Source organism: Dama dama, chromosome 33 (assembly GCF_033118175.1).
Source record: "Dama dama isolate Ldn47 chromosome 33, ASM3311817v1, whole genome shotgun sequence".
Lineage (NCBI taxonomy): Eukaryota > Metazoa > Chordata > Mammalia > Artiodactyla > Cervidae > Dama > Dama dama.
In genome coordinates, this window is record NC_083713.1 from 25,455,606 (window position 1) to 25,473,686 (window position 18,081).

At 35.7% G+C, this 18,081-nt stretch overlaps 1 protein-coding gene across 2 annotated transcripts in view; it reads left to right on the forward strand.

Moving 5' to 3' along the window:
• Positions 1-18,081, forward strand: part of GPR155 (G protein-coupled receptor 155) — a 42,487-nt gene that overhangs the window by 3,579 nt on the left and 20,827 nt on the right. For both annotated transcript variants that reach the window (XM_061135731.1, XM_061135732.1), the window contains exons 2-7: positions 661-1,157; positions 8,296-8,695; positions 10,701-10,866; positions 11,749-11,904; positions 13,456-13,539; positions 14,902-15,019. In XM_061135731.1, coding sequence (XP_060991714.1) covers positions 692-1,157; positions 8,296-8,695; positions 10,701-10,866; positions 11,749-11,904; positions 13,456-13,539; positions 14,902-15,019 — 1,390 coding nt within the window. In that variant the 5' untranslated portion in view covers positions 661-691. The remainder of the gene's footprint in view (positions 1-660; positions 1,158-8,295; positions 8,696-10,700; positions 10,867-11,748; positions 11,905-13,455; positions 13,540-14,901; positions 15,020-18,081) is intronic.

Below are 18,081 nucleotides of genomic sequence, written 5' to 3' on the forward strand. Positions count from 1 at the left end.
TTATATTTAACTTTTGTTAAGTGATTTATTTGTAACAGATGTGTTTATAAGGATTTGATATTGAATAATATCAAGTTCCTATGAGGTAGGTCCTATTATTGCCACTTCACACATGAGGAAAGTGAAGCACAGAAGTTACTGGTTCAAAGTTAATTAGTGATATTTTATTATATTCTTTTTCCTATCCTATATTCAAGACCTTCTGCAGGCTGGAAAAGACCTTCCTGTCCATTGTGACTCCTTGATGTAGCCCTGAGAACTTCTGAAATTTCTGGACAATTTGGCTGCAGTGGACATTCAGCAGAGACTCTGTGGGCCCCACACTCTCATCCACTAGGCAGAGCTTGAGTGTGGATCACTGGAGAGAACCACTGGGCATCATTGCAGCTGTGCTATTTGTGGATGTTATTTTACTCATATCTGATACTGAATATAGGACATAAATATTTTGAGCTGACCCACCTTTGAGAGTCAAGAGGTTGTTGTTGGCAGACATTCCCACCTTTTTTTATTTCTTCATTGCATTTTTCTCTGATGGTAGTTGAAAAAAATTTTGTGTATTTATTTGGCCATTTAATAAATTTAGGTTTGCCAGTGTATCCTTTCAACTAGAATTCTTCTTGTTGATTTCACACTGAATCTTTCTTCCTTTCTTTTCAGAGCTCTGGTTGGAGTTGGAAGGTGAAAGAAAATGAATTCTTTTTCCAATATACCTGCCAAGAACTTAACCCTTGCGGTCAATATGACCAAGACTTTGTCCTCACCAGTTACACATGGATTTAATTCCACTAATGACCCACCTTCAATGTCAATAACAAGGCTTTTTCCAGCCTTACTAGAATGCTTTGGCATAGTCCTTTGTGGCTACATAGCAGGAAGGGCCAATGTTATAACATCAACACAGGCAAAAGGACTGGGAAATTTTGTCTCCAGATTTGCACTTCCAGCTTTACTATTCAAAAACATGGTTGTACTTAATTTTTCTAATGTGGATTGGTCTTTTTTATATAGTATCTTAATTGCCAAAGCTTCCGTATTTTTCGTTGTATGTGTATTAACGTTATTGGTTGCCAGTCCCGATAGTCGATTTAGCAAAGCTGGACTATTTCCTATTTTTGCTACACAAAGTAATGACTTTGCATTGGGATATCCTATAGGTAAGTTATTTTTTATTTTTTAAGTTTTAAAAAATTTCAGGTGTTTTAGGAGGTAATAAAATGTAAGCCTTTAACTTGAATCTTTTAACTATGTGTTAGTGATTTATACCTCATTCTTGTATCTAAGAAATCTTTCATGTTTTTTCTTAAATATGTCTTAAGTTAGTCGGATTATATATTTTTTCAGAGTTTGAGGCACCTTCAAACATCTGCTTAAAATAAATGGTCGTGTCCAAATAAACTGAGTCCTCTTTCTAGTAGTATTCTTTTTCTTCTCCACAGTCACATATGAAAGATGTTTAATTGCCAGAAGAGGTCAGATTCTGATTTAAATTATGTAAAAAGCAGAGGCATACACCTGTTTAAGAACAGTCATTATTAAGTGTTAGCAGTGGAAATTTATGAGGGACTTTTTCCCTTCCTTATTTTTCTTACCATTTAGAGTGTATGTTATTTTACGTTAATGCCTGTTATTGAATTTGTTATTCAAAATATCAGTGTACTTTTGTTGAAGTTAATTTCTTGTTTAAGAACAAAATGATGGGGTTTTTTGTGGTTTTTTTTTAACGTTTCCAACTTTTCCTTCTTTAAATTTCCAACTCTTTAAATAGCCTAATTTTATGTTTCCATGTGTATGTTTCCTAATGAAATAGTAAACATACCAACTGAGGATGTTTAAATATCTTAGAAACATATTCTGTTTTCCAAACTGCCACCAAGAAAATGCATACTTAATAACTAGTCTTTAATATTCTTTATGTTAAAAGTTTATGTTGTGCTTTGATCATTTATCATAATGCAGGGATCTGAATATTATGGATATAGTCATTCATTTTTTCCTTCATTCATTGATAGGAGCCTGTTAGTACCAATGACTATGCTAGCTGCTGGGAATACCCTTGTGAACAAAGTTCTTGTACATATTGAATTTACATTTTAATGGGAAAATAAAAATAATATCACATAATTAGAAGGGCCATAAAAATAAAGTAGTGTTATTTTCTAAGGAGGTGCTATTTGAGGTTGGAGGTAGGGTCAGTGAAGGCCTCTCTGGTGATATATCTTCTGGGCAGAAACTAAATGAAACTTAATGAAATGAATGATTGAAATCTGCCATTAACTTTCAAATTTCTTACCTTTTAACTATCCCCCCCTCCAGAAAAGTTATTTCACCTCTGGCACTGAAAGGATTCTGGAGGACTATCATTCTCCTCCATCTCACACTCACCAGAAATAGAGATTTACCTAAGAAATTAAATCACTTTTCGTAAAGCCGGAGATTATGAAAGAGAAAAAACTAGGCTGTTAGATAACTGAGCTATAAACAGTCAGAAACGAGATAGATTTTCCTTGAAGGTTAATGAATTTTAAAATTAAGGCTGAACCAAGCATTTAAATAAAGACTATGGAAATAAAAGAGCAAGAAGTTAATGTGTTGTCCGTCTCTTCAGGAGCATTAATAATGTATGTTTGTCAAGGTATTTATGGTATAAGGAAAGACTTTAGAAATGGCTAAGTATCATAGTGTTAAATAATAAATAGTGTTATATCTTAATTTAGACATGAACCATAAGTTTCATGCCATCATAGAGTAGTAAGCCCATAATTAAATAGAAGTAATATTTGTAACTTTCTGAGAGTACTTATATACTTATCTCATTTGAGGTAGGGCAGATGTTATTATCCTCATTTTCAAATAAGGAGGCAGACTTACAGAGATTTAATTGTCTTACCCCAGGTCACACAGGTGACTAGATTTAAATCCTGGGTGTTCTTTTATGCCACACAGTTACATAACATGCCCATCGAATCACTAGAAGGCCCAACTAGCCCTTGTAATATATTATTTTCAGATAGAATCAAAGTTTTTCTTTATCTTTACATTATTCAAAATAATTCATAAAATGAGTAGCAATAGCAAAAGACCTATTAGATGAGTTTATTTATTTTCATATTAAGGCAGAATCTCCAAATAAAAAACATAGTCAACCATTTTCATTGCTGCTTCTCTCATGTCCCATACTAAATCAGTGAATCCAGAAATAATCATGTTTCCATCAGTGTGCTAGCCCAATTTCCCTGATGATTATACTTGCATATTTTGTGTTGTAATTTTTGTTTTTATTTTGTTGTTGTTGTTTTTAAATCACAATATAAGCACTCTTATAACATTAGGTTGTAGACAATAACTTTACTAGAAATCAATAGTATAGACAGTAAGTGTTTTCTCATATATCTGCAGATTGGAAGATGTGGTACAGAACTGTAGGGCCATGCATTTGCTCTGATGAGATTATTTATTATCTCTGATCATGCCCATCTGCCTTGTGGCCATGCTTAGGGTGAACAGAGAAGACTGTCTCTAAAGAGAAGACCATTCTTTTGTTTGTTATGTGTCCGCTCCCAAGAATTCCCACTCTCTTGTTCACAGATAAGCATCACAGCTTAAAGGAAATGTCCTTTTTAAGACTGCATTTGATCTGCAACATTAGTCCAATTTACAGGTTACTCAGAAGAAGAGGGATAAGTTAATGATTAAAGACAAAGGAGAGTCATGTTTCCTTTTTCTCTATACTATGACAATTATAAAGGTCTATAAAACTGCATCAAAATGAGTTATCTGTACTTAAGTGAGAGAATACTACATTGCATTATTGCAGACTAAAAAAGGAAGCTTGCTATTTTAAGAAAAAATTCTTTTCAAAGGTACTTTAAGAAATCTGAGAAGAAACCAGGAATCTACTGAGGTGAAATGTTGATCTCAGCAAATCAGAATGGTTCCCTGCCTCTGTCATTAAAAGATACTAATGGGGCATAGTTAAGTCCTATAATTTATTCTTCAAACAATGCTGATAGCATAAGCACCCCGACTAATCATAATTATGCTCTAGTGCTTGAGCTGTAAACAGAAAGGAAATGAAGCATTTAACTATAAGCCATTAAATAATAGAATGATCTTGTCTGGGTCTTTGTGTTATTTGCTAGGGACTGAAACCCTGCAGGAATCAAAATGGGAGGCACAGTGGGTGGCTAATTTTGTCTCTTAGTTCTTCAAGGCTATATAATAATTCCTCATAGTGGGATTCTCCCCTCCCCCAAGAGCCTTATTTTTAAGTATTAATTAGCACTTAATAGTTGATATAATGATTATAAATCTAATTTGTTAATGTGGGTCACTGAATTTCATTTTTTTCAGATTTGCAAAACTGTATTCAGATTGGTAATGAATAGAGCTGCCTATTTATAGATGAAGATGAAATGTTAAGTCATTATGCAAAGGAGTGGCAAAATGGACTGAAATTCCCATATTGAACCCTATTTTAGTAATTTAACAGGGATTTATTCCCAGTTTTTGCTTTCCCACTAGACTGTATTTCTTTTGCCTTCATATACCCGTTCAACTGACTTAAAATATCCCATTAGTAACCTGCTTTATAAATATTCAGAATATGAAAAAAGAAAACCATTGGATATAAAAAGAAATGGGTTCATGGATAAGAATTAGGTATAAATTGCTATGTTACAAAATACATTTATAGTCTGTCTGAAACCTTTGACATTCACTGATATGTTAATTCCATTCAGCAAGTTGTTTCAGATTTGCTTAGCACTCTGCTGGGACTGGGGGTTATAAAATGATGCCTTCAAGGAACTCAGAATTTGTTGAGGTGGCACTGATATGAAACAAGTTACCAGAGCCATCCAGGGAAGGGGATATCCATGATGTAGACTTGGTGGAAGAAGTGGTACCTGAGACAGGCCTTAAATAGTAGGCAAGATTTGAGTAAGAAAGAAGAGACTTCAAGACGTTGGGGGATAATGATCAGCATATAGAACTAGTAATTATGAACCTGGTGTTTACCCAGTGTAACAATGATATAAGTTGGCTGATGGAGGATCTGCACTAAGGTATAGTGAAAGATGAGCTGGATAAATAAGGAACCAACTGTGGCAACTAGACAATGAATGTCAAAAGAAAGATTTTATATAGGGTCTTATGGGTGGGGAGAGCTGTGGGGAAATCTTAATTTTTGAAATTTAAGATTTAGGTTACATTGTCAATAGCGAATAAAATGGAAGAAGGGGATGATAAGAAAAACCAGAGGAATATAGGTTGGTAAACAGTAGGTAACCCAGTTTTGAGATTTTCTTTTTTGATGTGGATCATTTTTAAAGTCTTTGTTCAATTTGTTACAGTATTGCTTCAGCTTTATGTTTTGTTTTTTAGCCACGAGGCATATGGGATCTTAGCTCCCTGACCAGGAGTTGAACCCACACTTCCTGCATTGGAAGGTGAAGTCTTAACCACTGGACTTCCATGGAAGTCCAGTTTTGAGATTTTTAACAAGTGGGAGTAGTCGGAATCAAGATTCCATGTAGGAATCAAATACAAAAGATCATGCAAAAGAAGAAAGTATTTGGTGATTGGCTGCTGCTGCTGCTAAGTCACTTAAGTAGTGTCCGACTCTGTGTGACCCCATAGACGGCAGCCCATAAGCCTACCCCGTCCTTGGGATTCTCCAGGCAAGAACACTGGAGTGGGTTGCGATTTCCTTCTCCATTGCATGAAAGTGAAAAGTGAAAGTGAAGTCGCTCAGTCACGTCCGACTCTTAGCGACCCCATGGACTGCAGCCTACCAGGCTCCTCCGTCCATGGGATTTTCCAGGCAAGAGTACTGGAGTGGGTTGCCATTTCCTTGTCCAGGTGATTGGCTAGACTTAGATAATAGACTGTTGCTCGTATTTGCCTTGAACTTTTAAAACAACCTGAAGTCCATCATATGATGGTGACTAAGTGCTACTGTACCAGGAAAGTACATTTCTGGTTTTAAAAAAAAAAAAAAAAGGCATTAACTTAAGGAACCTTGTGTGCTTTTACATTCTCAAAGGAAAAACCTTATGAATTTTATTTTGGCTACTTGGGAAATTATTAAGCTCAGATTGAAGACACAAGCCTTTTCTAAAATATACTCTATTTTAAAAATGAGGGGGAGGTGGAAAGGTTTCCCTTTGAGTTAGACTATCTAATCAAAACTATAGCTAACTAGAAATAGTTATCAAAAGTACTGCTTTTATTTTTTTTAAATTAAAAGGTGAAACTTTAGAAACATGAAAGAAAGCCACTGAGTTATAGATCTAGTATATCTAATTTGGAAATCAGGGGAAAGAACTTGTGAAATTTCAGGTAATCAAATGTGTTTTGTTTAACCACTGCATTTCAGAGATATTAGAGACCTCTGTATGTGCTTTGCTGGAAAAAGGGGAATTGAATCTTATGAAAAGTAGGTTTTAGCTAACGAGAACAGGATCTTCTAAAGGTTATATAATTCAGTTACATAACCAATGGGACATGTACTTGACATTAACTGAACTTACGTATCCTGAGTAAGTAAACAAATATATTTTCCTACCTGTGTCACTTTATCTTAATGTAAATTGAGAAGCCTAATCTTTTACATTTTTTCACATGATTGCCTTTCTTAGGAAGCAAGTGATTGTGAGTGATTGTGGCTGTTCTCTTTTTTATCTCTCAACTTGAAAATCATTTATGAATCAACCTTTTTATATATTAGTTTGAATAATTTCAGAACTCATTGCCAAAAATGTGCCTAGAGATCAGTTTGCTAGCTGCAAGGCTTTAAGTTGTGCTGATCAAGCCAAGACCAGGCCACCAACCCTCACATGAGTCAAGGAGACTCATCTTACACAGTGGTTAGACTCTAAAGTCATCATGTACAATTGAACCCCTGAAAAATCCCTCAAATAACCCACAAAATACAGCACACATATTCCATGTATATTGTACCATTTTTCTTAAGTCTAAAAGCCAGATTCTTTCTCAAGCGTTGTTCTTCAGTGAATAAGTAATTAGTTTGTACTTGGGGACATGCTGTATGAAAAAGAAAATTGAAGCTTTTGTTTTCCTAAGAAAGTACAGTTGAATTTGCATTAGTTAAATGTACATTGACATGACTTTACTGTATCCCCCCTCAAAACATTTCTTGGGTCCACTTTACCATCTCTGATTCTTCAGCACTTTCACTGGTCTTCCTTCCTGAAGGTGTTCATTCCTCGCCAGGGTAGGCTGTCCATTTCCTCATCACCTTCATACCACGTGAGCAGGGGTAGGCAGGACTGGCATCCTCACAGCCACTGTGTATACACTATTCTCTGCTCTTCCGTACAAACTGCTTCTTTGAGGTTCCTGCTGCCTGCTAGACCACTCGTCCTCATTGTTGTCACCTGCTGACCTCATTCTCGTCACTCCGCATTCACTGAAGACTAATATCTGGCTCTCTGTCATCATCTCTAGTCCCAAGTTTTGCCATTATCTTGTTTAACATTAGTATCCATGTGAACTACCCACCAAGTTCTCTGCTCTCTCCGTTCCTTGACCTCCTCACCTTCAGTGATGTTTTCCTCTACTCTATTTTAGCCGCCAACTCCTGTAGCCACATCCTGGACCTAGCCATTGGGAAACACTAAATTCAGTAGCTCACTATCCGACAGCTGTGATCTCCTAAATTTCCAACTACTCCTACTTGGACTTCACAGGAACCTCCAGTCTCTGACCCCTCTGCTCTTTATTTGTTAGCCATGTCCTGTCTTCACTACTTTTCCTAAATAGCTTGGACTCCATCACATCAGTCCTCATTTTTCAGTCCGTTGTCTCTTCCCCTCTCCTCCATTTCTCCACTTCTCTCCTCTGTCCTCTGATTTATGCCTCATCACTTCATTGAAACTTCCCTCTCAAGAGAACCAACAACCACCTTGGTGCTATGACTACTTAAACATTTGGTTAGTAGATTTTAACTTTAAATTGTTTTAAGAACTGTACAAGTCTGCCCCTTTCTTGAGACTAGTCTTAGCCTCTACATAGTAAAAATTAGTGAGTTTAACTAAAAGTTTTTAAAGTTAATTATCACTTTATAAGCTATGTCATTTAATATAGTGTGTTTTTCTTCCTTTTCAGCTTTACTAAAATATATTTTTCCAAAACTAAGCTAATGAAGTCATTCTATACCGTTTAGGTTAATGTATAATGTTATAATTAAGCAAGGAACATATTATATACATAATTTATTAATATATTTCTTTGGTAATCATTTTTAAATCAATCTTAATTTGTATTTTGCAGTTGAAGCTTTATATCAAACAACATACCCAGAATATCTCCAGTACATTTACTTAGTGGCACCAATATCTCTGATGATGTTAAACCCTATAGGATTTATCTTCTGTGAAATTCAGAAATGGAAAGACACTCAGAATGCTTCTCAAAACAAAGTGAAAATTTTGGGACTTGGACTTTTGCGTGTGTTACAGAACCCAATAGTATTTATGGTCTTCATTGGCATTGCCTTCAATTTTATTCTTGATCAAAAGGTGCCTGAATATATGGAAAATTTTCTTGATGGACTTGCAAATTCTTTTTCTGGATCAGCTCTATTTTATCTTGGTCTTACAATGGTAGGAAAAATAAAGAAACTAAAGAAGTCAGCATTTGTTGTACTAATTCTTCTCATCACAGCTAAACTGTAAGTTTCACTTATTTACTTGGGGATTATACTTTGTGAAAGCCTTACTTTATTTAGCCAATTTGTTGGGATTTTCTCCTTTAAATAGTTCAATGGTAGTAATCCCTCCTAATTGAATGGTTTTAAAGGAAAATGTGATATTGGTGATTGTGGAAAGTCATTTCTGTGCAGGTTGTTTTTTCCATTTTACTGTTAAAGGATAAAGGCTATGGTTTTCCTTCAGCTTTTATGTAATTTTACCTAATACCTTCCAAGGTCCTAGTTTGATCATAGTTTTAAGGGAATTTTGCAGGATTTCTAAGTCTATTAAATTTTGCAGGAGTATTCTAAATCTATTAAAATCCTATTGGCTATGAAGGTGAAGCCACTCAGTCATATCTGACTCTTTGTGACCCCATGGACTGTAGCCTACCAGGTTCCTCCATCCAGGCAAGAATACTAGAGTGGGTTGCCATTTTCTTCTCCAGTTCAGTTCAGTTGCTCAGTCGTGTCCGACTCTTTGCGACCCCATGAATCGCAGCATGCCAAGCCTCCCTGTCCATCACCAACTCCCGGAGTCTACCCAAACCCATGTCCATCGAGTCGGTGATGCCATCCAGCCATCTCATTCTCTGTCGTCCCCTTCTCCTCCTGCCCCTGATCCTTCCCCAGAGCAGATGATAAAAAGACCAAGTAGCTGAACACAGGGATCTGAACACGGGGATTTGGCTATGAGGAAAGCAATAATTCTGAACATACAACTTTATTTCATGAATTTAGGGGAAATATTCTAAAATTCTGAAGGTGATTACATTTTCTAAATATAGATAAGTCAGTAGTATTGATTATTATCAACCATCTGATCCTAACCTGAAAATGAAAAGTTGTTAGCTCCTTAGTTAATAGTTCTTCAGCCTCTTTAGCCATGGAGTTATACTTCCTGGTGTAGGTGACATAATTTTACCATGAGATGATCCCAAGGCACTTGGGGCATATTTAACTATTGAATTTAGCTCCTCTGTAGACAATTAAATTCATGAGAACTGTGCAATATGAAATAGTATCTATAGTTTCAAAATAATAAAAATGAATATAAATTCTGAAGATTATTTATAGTACTGTTATGCTCTTGGAAATAAAGTAATATTTAGTTTTGCCACAATAGTAAATACGGTTCTGACAGTGACAGTGATTACCAACCATTACTTATAAATATTTAAATATTCTAATTAAAAATTTTTTTTCTGGTTCTATGATTCCTATTAAATAATTTCTTCTTTTAATTATAAAAATACATAAAAGTGGTTCTTGACTCCATCCGAGAGCATCTCTGTAGGTGCTGCTGTGACAACATTAACCTTGGTTTTGTTCTTTTTAAAGGAAAGCTCCTTTAATTCACTACTTTTGATATGCTCTTTCTATGGAATCCTGAAGGATTTGTTTCATAATTGACTCTTCACCAGATTTGAATTTAACTAGCTTCTGCTCTACCTCAGTTATTACAAGTCCCTTTGCTAAATCTCTTTTCTTTACAAAGATAAAAAACTAATTGCAAGATACCTATTTCTCTACTGTCTTTTAGAATCTGCTTAGTAGCATTGTTACTACCTGAACCATTTAAAACCCTGATTATAATAAGAGTCAGCTGTTTTTTTTCCCCCAAAAAATGTTTAGTAATTTTCTTTTAAACAAGTTTACTCAGATTGTCTTTTTTTAAATTTTTAACATTGCAGTGAATATGGAAAGCAAGTAACAGCAGTATAATTGCAACATTTTACAAATTTTTTGCAAGAAAATTATTCATAGAACACAAAAAATCTGAGTTTCTTTTCCTCCTAATTCCTGATGTTTAAAGAATATTGTTTTACTTTAAGTAGCTCCAAGTTGAATATTTGATTCTTTCAATAAAATGATACCTTCTGGGCAGAAGAAGAATAACCTAATGCCAAATTCACTAGAGCAATTTATTACTTGAGGACCAGCATGCTTTGATATCAAGCAAATGATGCATTTCTTGTTTCTTCAGCCTGGTGCTGCCACTTCTGTGCAGAGAAATGGTGGAACTCTTGGACAAGGATGACAATGTAGTAAACCACACAAGTTTATCAAATTATGCGTTTTTGTATGGTGTCTTTCCTGTAGCACCAGGAGTGGCTATCTTTGCAACACAGTTCAACATGGAAGTAGAGATTGTATGTATATATTTCTTGCTAAGTTTGATTGTTTGGTTAGTAGAAAATGAATTTTTGAAATACAGAAATCTACATTCTTTTATGAGAATTTGATATCTGGAAACTGCCTCATTGTAAATAAAGAGGTATCATGTAACAATAGAGTTATTTAATCTGGGATCTTTAATCAGCCATGAATTTTTTTCATTCGTCTTTTTAGTTTCAAGTATTTTAATGCTGTAATTATAGTTAAGCCTGAAGGTTATTTATAGAAGGGTAATTTTTGAAATTTGAGGGAGAAAAATCTGTTTTATTCATTGATAATCCAGCCACCAGATGCAAAATACCACATAATCAACTGCAATAAATAGTTAAATTGGTTAACACCAACTAGTGTCCAAGCATACTGGATATGTTATCTACAGCATTAGAGAAGATGTTTTTGAAAACAACGTGAAGGAACTAAATTGTTTACTGAAGTTCCATTAGTTCCATTATTTAATCAGTAGAATGTTTGCATGGTAATTTTTCTCTTTTTGAAATTGCTTTTTTTGCCCTATAGTTTATCAAACAGTATGGAAAGAAACTGGTCATCAGTTTAAGTAGATCATTAATATGATACACTTTCACCTAGAAGATAACCATCAGCTGTGAGATTTCTAGCATTTGTTATATGCAGATATAAATTGAGCATGAATTAAAAGAGGAGCCAAAGAAACTTAACTGTGTTTCTTTAAGAACGCTCAGAAAAGGGGAATATGCTCTTTGATAACATGTTGGATTCTATGATGTCTTTTTACTGACTCTTGCTTTTATTTTAGAATGCCTTAGTGTGCTGTGGCTAAAGTTTATGTGAATTGTTTGAGTCTGTGACTCTTCCTCAGTTTGATTTCATTTTGGCAGATAACCTCAGGGATGGTAATAAGCACGTTTGTGTCTGCACCGATCATGTATGTTTCTGCCTGGTTACTGACTTTTCCCACCATGGACCCTAAGCCATTGGCATATGCCATCCAAAATGTTAGTTTTGATATAAGTATTATCAGCCTGGTCTCCTTGGTAAGTATGATTCAGTATAAAAATGAATGAAAATCACAGACTGAATCTGAAAATAGCTTGGTAATAGAAAGTTAGGAAATAAAAACCTAATTTCTTGTACAATAGAGAAAACCAAAGCCTGCCTATAAAATGTAATATCAGCCTTCTGAGTTTTGCCTTTCCATTTGGGAAGTAGAATTGTATAACAGACAAGGCATGAGATTTAGTCAGACTTGGATTTGACTCCTGGTCCTGTCACAAACTGGGGCTTCCTGGGTGGCTCAGGGGTAAAGAACCCACCTGCCAATGCAGGAGACATAAGAGACACGGGTTCGATCCCTGGGTCGGGAAGATCCCCTGGAGGAGGGCATGGCAACCCACTCCAGTATTCCTGCCTGGAGAATCCCCATGGACAGAGGAGCCTGGTGGGCTACAGTCCATAGGGTCACAAAGAGTCAGAGACTATTGAAGCAATTTAGCATGCATGCATGCACCTATCACAAACTAGCTGTATTTCTCTGTGGAGTAACCTTAACTGCTCTAAGGTTCAGTTTTCTCATCTATAATATAGAGATAATAACTTCACTTATTTCCATGGTTTGTTTTAAGGATTACATGAGACAATATATATAAAAAGCATTCTGCAAATGGTGAATCACTGTTGTAGAACTGTGTTTTTGTCAGGGACCTTTGGGATTAAGACCAAACACCCATTTAATGTTAATGAAACTTTTGAATATATCTAGCCCATATTAAATACTTATACACTTGACAACTAGAGTATCTTGTAGATTGAGTGCCTATTGAATTCAAATAGTATTCTGGCTTTGAAAAAAAGACAATATTTGCTGTCAAAGGAGATAAGGATGAATATATACATTGGCAACAAATACATGTGTGATTAATATTATTTTTAAGAAATTTTGCTTCTGTTACATATTCTTAAAATCTATGCCCGTTGATAAGAGGGCAGTTTGGTGGAGGGGGGAGAGACAACATAACTTTTGATTGACAATGAGGTGAGAAGAAAGAAGGAAATCAAATAGCATATTTAGGTAACTATTATGTATCTTTCTAAAGGTAAAGAATGCAGGAAAATTCATCTTAAGGAGGGTGACATGTATTGTTGGAAGTAAGATAGCCTGGAATTTAGATACCTCATGAGCCAATATGGTAGAATCAAAAAGGGAAAATTTATGGTAGCGCATTATAATGCATCTCCCACTAATCTCTTTTTCTGAATAGTTGGCTGTGAACCTATGTCCCACCCCAGCCACCAAAGGTAGGGAAAATTGGAACATGGCCCTGGTCAAGGCATTAGTTCTTGAAAACTGTCATTTTGGGAGTTAATTTACCATAGGTTCTCCCCATGCTTTTTATTTTACTTTGGATATTAGTTTACCGTAATACCCTTTTGGGAACTAAGGTTAAAATAAATAAAATATTGCAGTTCCTTTTTGAGCCAGGGTAAAAGTCTAATAAGTAATTACTAATTAAAAATAAAAATTAGTAATTAATAAGTAGTTATAAAGATTAAGAAACCTGAATAACTTTTGAAACTCTGTCTTTAAGATCTGGTCTTTGGCTATTCTTCTTTTGAGCAAGAAATATAAACAGCTTCCTCATATGCTTACAACTAATTTACTCATCGCTCAGGTTAGTAAACCTACAGATAATTAAAGCTATGTTTTTCTCATTGATTATATGCGAAGAGCTGACTGATTGGAAAAGACCCTGATGCTAGGAAAGATTGAGGGCAGGAGGAGAAGGGGACGACAGAGGATGAGATGGTTGGATGGCATCATCGACTTGATGGACATGGGTTTGGGTGGACTCTGGGAGTTGGTGATGGACAGGGAGGCCTGGTGTGCTGCGCTCTCTGGGGTCGCAAAGAGTCGGACACGACTGAACGACTGAACTGAACTGAACTGAACTGATACTGCTATAGAGGAGAAAATTTCTTCTTTGGGTTTTTCCAGTTATAAAATCAAAGTCTTTTTTACCAAATGCAATCAGTTGTTGCAATTTGATTATAATTAATTTATTCCTAAGTTATTAAATATTGCATTGGATCTTGCACTATATAAAGTTGAGGTTAACACAGTTGACCCTCCATATCTATAGGTTCCACATGCTCAGATTCAACCAACCACAGATTGAAAATATTCAGAAGAAAAATTTCCAGAAAGTTCCAAAAAAGCAAAACTTGAATTTACCATATGCCAACAACTATTTACATAGCGTTAACATTGTATTTGGTATTATAAGTATCTGTAGATTACTTAAAGTGTACAGAAATTCATGGAACTCAAACAGGGGCTATGTAGCAACCTAGAGAGGTAGGATGGGGAGGAAGTGGGAGGGAGGTTCAGGAGGGAGAGGACATATGTATACCTATGGCTGATTCATGTTGATATTTGGCAGAAAACAACAAAATTCTGTAAAGCAATTATCCTTCAATTAAAAAAAATTTTTTTTAAGTATACAGGAAGATGTACATAGGTTGTATACAAATACTATAGAATTTTGTATAAGGAACTTGAGTATCCTTGGATTTTGGTATCATCTGTCAAGGGACAAGGAGGGGTCCTAGAACTAATCCTCCATGGATACTAAAAGACAACTGTAATGTAATGATATTTGGTGATAACTTTGCATTTTTTAATAGAAGTAATTGAATTATTAAAAATTTAACTTTCTTATTACTTTTCTAGCTAAATCTTTGCATGTCTCAAATTATACAGGAGAGAAGTTTAGCATTTTCTCTGTAAACCTTTACTAAATATAAGCTTAGGATTTAGAATGTTGTCATTATCTGTTTCAATTAAATATGTACATTGTTAAAGGTGCTGTATAAAAAGGTTTTTAATCATAAAACTTACTGTTTTAGTATAAGTAAAATGCAGTCATTACTCAGCAATAATTTTAAATGAATAATTATAGTTGCTATGAATAAAACACATGAGTATGAGTCATGTGAGTATGACTGACTTTTTTTTTTATCGTTTTTTTCTTCAGTCTATCGTCTGTGCTGGAATGATGATATGGAATTTTGTTAAAGAAAAAAATTTTGTTGGACAAATTCTGGTGTTTGTCTTATTGTACAGCTCCCTCTATAGCACCTACCTGTGGACAGGTAAGTTGGATCATGAGGAGAAATTTAGGGTCCCCCTCCTCTCCATCACTTGCGGTTCCAGCTTCTAGTGATCTATTTTAAGTGTAGCAGTACAGGATTGGGGAATCTGCTCAGGCAGTTGTACTCACTAACTAGGCAGTCTGCAAAGCTGAGTTCTGCTTCCTAATCACTCCGTTTCTACCTGGGCTCAGATGGCTTCCAGTCACATGTCCTTGTCCTCAGGGCCTTGGGTTCTAGGCCACAGTTAGCAGAGCTCCCCTTTGAGCCATCGAGGGTGCAAGCACTGGAAGCAGGTAGGGAGAGAAGGAATGGGCAGAGGGGGATGAGGATGTGAGCTGTGTACCAGAGCGCACTTAGAACCCAGCTGAACTGAATGAACAATAATTATCATTCTGCCCTAAGCAAATGACTTAACTTGCAGTCTCAGTTTCCTTATATGTAAGCTTGGATTATCGCACCTTACAGGGTTATTTTGAGAACTAAATTAAATGTGATGTTTATGCCTGGTACGTGGTAGGCATTCAATAAATTTAACTGTATTACTAAGTAGAGGGAAGAACAGTAATATAAGAACAAGAAAAACAAGTGATTAAAAGGGCAAGGAAATAGAAGAATAGTCAGTAAGAAAAAACTATTTTTCATTTCAACTGGCTCCAAAAAGGATATTCAGAATGTTTTAGCACACTGCTCATTTGAAGGAAAACATTAATTTGGGTGCACGCATTCTGGTATGTTTGTGAATCGGTCAGTCTGGCTGATTTGTAGTCATACCACAAATGCAAACCTGTAAAATGGCACATAAAAGGAAATTGTAGACTTGTTGTGCTAGTTATAGCCACTGTTAGGAGGCAGGTGTCGGGAAGTGGCTGGAGGGAATAGGCCTTTGATTTCATGCCTTCAGGATCAAAAGCAGGACCCATCTAAGTCAATAGCTTTTTGAAGTGAAGCAACAATGCGGTGAGGAATTACAAAATGAATTCAGTGCAAACAGGAGGTTTGTACTTTTTTAAAGGCAAGTGCACCTTGCATGGTGTAAGAGTTTTCATGAGCTGTCCAGTTAAAAGAGCCTAGAGATTATTTCCAAATACAGAGGAAACAACTTGATCTCAAATACTTAGGTTTATTAAGGTTAAATTTATAATAAGAATAAGAGAGCAGTAAAGAGCTCAGTTTAGCAGAAAGCCCCAAGTTTCTCTGAAATCCTCTTCAAGCATGAATACCAAAATCTCCAAAGAAGCTGCTCTGAATTTCCTGACCCCGATGAAGGTGCCCTTTAACCTTGAGATTATTATAATAGAATTTTGGATCTAAAAGGTCGTTTAAAATCATTTTGTTCAGCCATTTTCAGTTTTATTCATTTGCAAACCATCCTCATGAATTTTGCCATATCTGCATACCACTTGTCCTTTCTTTCCCCCTTAAAATTAACTTATTTTTTTTAACTTTAACATTACAAATTTAGCCTTATCTCAGTAAAATCCCAGGTTTTATGTGTTAGTTAAAATTTTTTCAAGTACATGTTAAACATAATTAGTAAAAAAAAAATGTTCATCCTTGTGCCAACTATAGTCTTCTTGCTTTTGGGAACACCAGTCTAGTTTAAATCTTTGATTTTGCAAATGAGGAAAATAAAGCCCAAAGAGTTTAACTGATTCAGGCAAGAGCTCTCACAGCTTCGTCAGTGAGACATCCAGGCCTAGACTGAGCCTTTTTTTCATTTGTTATATTTTCACAAGGCAGGAATAAAATGATAAACATTAGAATTTTCATGAGTCCCCTCACTATTGTAACACAGTTGGCACTCCTTTGTGATTGGTTACTTGTTTCCCTGGCACCTTAAACCTGAAACAATAGAAGGTACAAATGCATTGGGAGAAGCACTGGTATGATCCTATCTCTTGAACTTGAGAACTGAGTGGGTCCCCTATACAGAAAAACAGTTCTCAAGGAGCTCAGTGTTGATTTGTATTGTTGCTAGCACAGTGTTACTTAATCTGTATAATCTTAAATCTAGGTGTGAATTCCTTGTTGTTCAGTTGCTAAGTCGTGTCCGACTCTTTGTTACTCTATGAACCCCAGCACTCCAGACTTCCCTGTCCTTCACTATCTCCCAGAGTTTGCTCAAACTCATGTCCATTGAGTCAGTGATGCCATCCAACCATTTTATCCTCTGTCTTTCTCCTCCTGCCCTCAATCTTTCCCAACATCAGGGTCTTATCAAGTGAGTCAGCTCTTTGCATCAGCTGGTTGGACGTTATAGACAGCTAATATACAGTTTTAAAGTCAAAGCAAATTCATTAGATTTAGACAAAAGTACAAGCTCAGTAAGTAATTAGCAACATTAATTGACATGACAAAGGATCTTATTTTGCTAATCTGAATCACGGTTTGAAATGTAAAATTGAACTCACTTCTCTGGTAGGGGTTTTTGGGGTTGTTTTTTTTTTTTTTGGCCTACCTTTCCTTTGATGTGTGGGTTTATGACCAGGTTATCTCACTGCTTTTCCCTCTTCAGACTACCACAGAACGTTGATTTGAACTGTGTTGTGATATCATTTGGCCTTCACTTGGCTCAAACTTCATATAAAACCAGATATAAACCCTGAAATAATGAGAGTGTGCTTTGGTTATAAGATGGTCACCCAGATGGTTACCACTGCAAATAAACCAAAAAGACCTAACATTTCTCATAGAAATTTCCAGATCCCTATGGGTCAACAGACTTGAGTTTTAGAAACACTGAACAGAGCTGAAGGACTTAACCTTCTGTCAGAAGACTGGGTTTCTAGTCTTGCTCTGCCCTCTGCTGGCTGTGTGGCTTGGGCAAACCGTTGTTTACACAGCTATAATATAAAGGCATTAATTTAAGACAGTGGTCCCTGCCAACCCTAAAGTTCTAAGCTTCTATAGCTGTGTAAAATTTATTAAATAAGATGTTACTTCTGTAAATAATTGGGTATAAAGTATAAGGAAAGCTCATGAAATATTTGTTTTAAAACAGCTGTCCAAATGTTTAAAACATTTGTTTCTGTACTAAGTTTATATTAAGGCCCATCATTTAG